At 48.2% G+C, this 1,505-nt stretch overlaps 1 protein-coding gene across 1 annotated transcript in view; it reads right to left on the bottom strand.

Annotated features, from left to right (window-relative positions):
- Positions 1-1,060, bottom strand: part of pif1 (PIF1 5'-to-3' DNA helicase homolog (S. cerevisiae)) — a gene marked incomplete at its 3' end in the record, with an annotated part of 10,372 nt that extends 9,312 nt beyond the window's left edge. Inside the window, 2 exon segments of the mRNA XM_013999679.1 lie at positions 257-780; positions 907-1,060. Coding sequence (XP_013855133.1) covers positions 257-778 — 522 coding nt within the window.
- Positions 1,061-1,505: the final 445 nt, after the last annotated feature.

Raw genomic sequence — 1,505 nt, 5'->3', positions numbered from 1 at the left:
GCACAGTGTGAGTGTTTAGAATATGTGTTAGGATCACTCTTGTTACTCTCACACTAAATTGTAGCTGAATRTCTCTACAACTGACTGAGTTTTAATCATTTTRTTTATTYTGGATCAGGTGGATCTGTGGCAGGCACCTTGTATCAGGTTGACTCCAAAAGTTAACCAGTTGCAGATGCTCATCCAGTGGTTATTTTCTGAGAGTTTCAGTAAAACTCGTTGGGTGGTTCATGAGATATTTTGCTAACAGACTCACCGGGCTGAACTCGCTCCTGGACCGTTTCACCTGGCGGCCTGAGCCCGCCGCAGGCAGCTTGTTGCTCCGCTCCGTGAGGCTCCGCAGCTCGGCCACCTTCTGGAGGTCCCTGTGCTGCAGGGGGCTGACGGTGTGGAAGCTGCGGGGCAGGCCGGCTCGGAGCTTCTCCCGGTGGCTCAGAGGCCTGTCGCTCCGCCCGGCCTGGTGCTTGATGCTCAGGGTGTGCAGGAAGAGCCGGAGGCGGTCGGGCGGACAGTCGGACAGRAACACCTGGGTGTTCTGCAGCTTCACCGAACACTTCCCGTCGCCGCAGAACTTGGTGAAGAGCGTGAAGTCCTTCAGGGGGTAACTGTGCGCCACCTGCCCGYCCTGCACCCGGAGGACCAGCTCCTGGAACTCGTTACGGCCCAGAACCACCGAGGCTTTCCGCAGGACTCTCCTCCGGGCGGCCGGAGCGGAGCTGCCGAGCTGCTCCACCGTCACACAGCACTGCAGCTGGGCTCCGTCCTCCGCTGCCGACATGTCTGCTCAGGAGGAGCACAGCCCCGGCAGAGAGGACCTCCATTACCCAACAGAAACTTTCTTCATTTTAATTAATATTAGTAAACTTCATCCCGCGACTAATTTAAATAAATAAATCCTGCTCTTACCTTTAATCTGACCTTTATCAGTTGTCTTCGTCTGTCGGTGGAGCAGCTGCTGCTTCTCAGGAACAACTTTTAAATTTTCTGGTTCTGAAATCCACCAATAGCAAAGCGACACTTCTGACCAATCACAACAAGGAGATTTAAACCCACAACCAATGAGAAACTATATGACACGCCCCCCGGATGTTGCAATGACCAATCTGTGGACGGGGCGTGATTACGTCACTTACATCAAACTGCCGGAAACTAGAAGAAAGACAACACTGACGTTTTTATGTTTCTGATTAAATTAAACTTAGCTGAAGGCTGTGGGGTTCTGTTTGTAAAGTTACTCAGTCAAAAATTACCACCAATATTTTTGTTTTATTTAACCTTTTATAAGAAAAAAGAACAGGTTTATTTTTCAAAGTCAGTTTTTCACCGTATGATTCAAACATTTAAAAATGTCATAGTTTATACTATACAGAACTCAATCTCCCAGTAGCAATGCTCTACCTCTACTAGAACAGAATAGAATAGAATAGAATAGAATAGAATAGAATAGAATAGAATAGAATAGAATAGAAACAGCCTTTATTGTCCCGCGTGGGGAAATTCACAGT

The sequence above is a fragment of the Austrofundulus limnaeus genome, unplaced genomic scaffold, assembly GCF_001266775.1.
Source record: "Austrofundulus limnaeus strain Quisiro unplaced genomic scaffold, Austrofundulus_limnaeus-1.0 Scaffold2408, whole genome shotgun sequence".
NCBI classification, from domain to species: domain Eukaryota; kingdom Metazoa; phylum Chordata; class Actinopteri; order Cyprinodontiformes; family Rivulidae; genus Austrofundulus; species Austrofundulus limnaeus.
The sequence above is the reverse complement of the archived record's forward strand: the minus strand, read 5'-3'. Positions and strand labels throughout refer to the sequence as shown.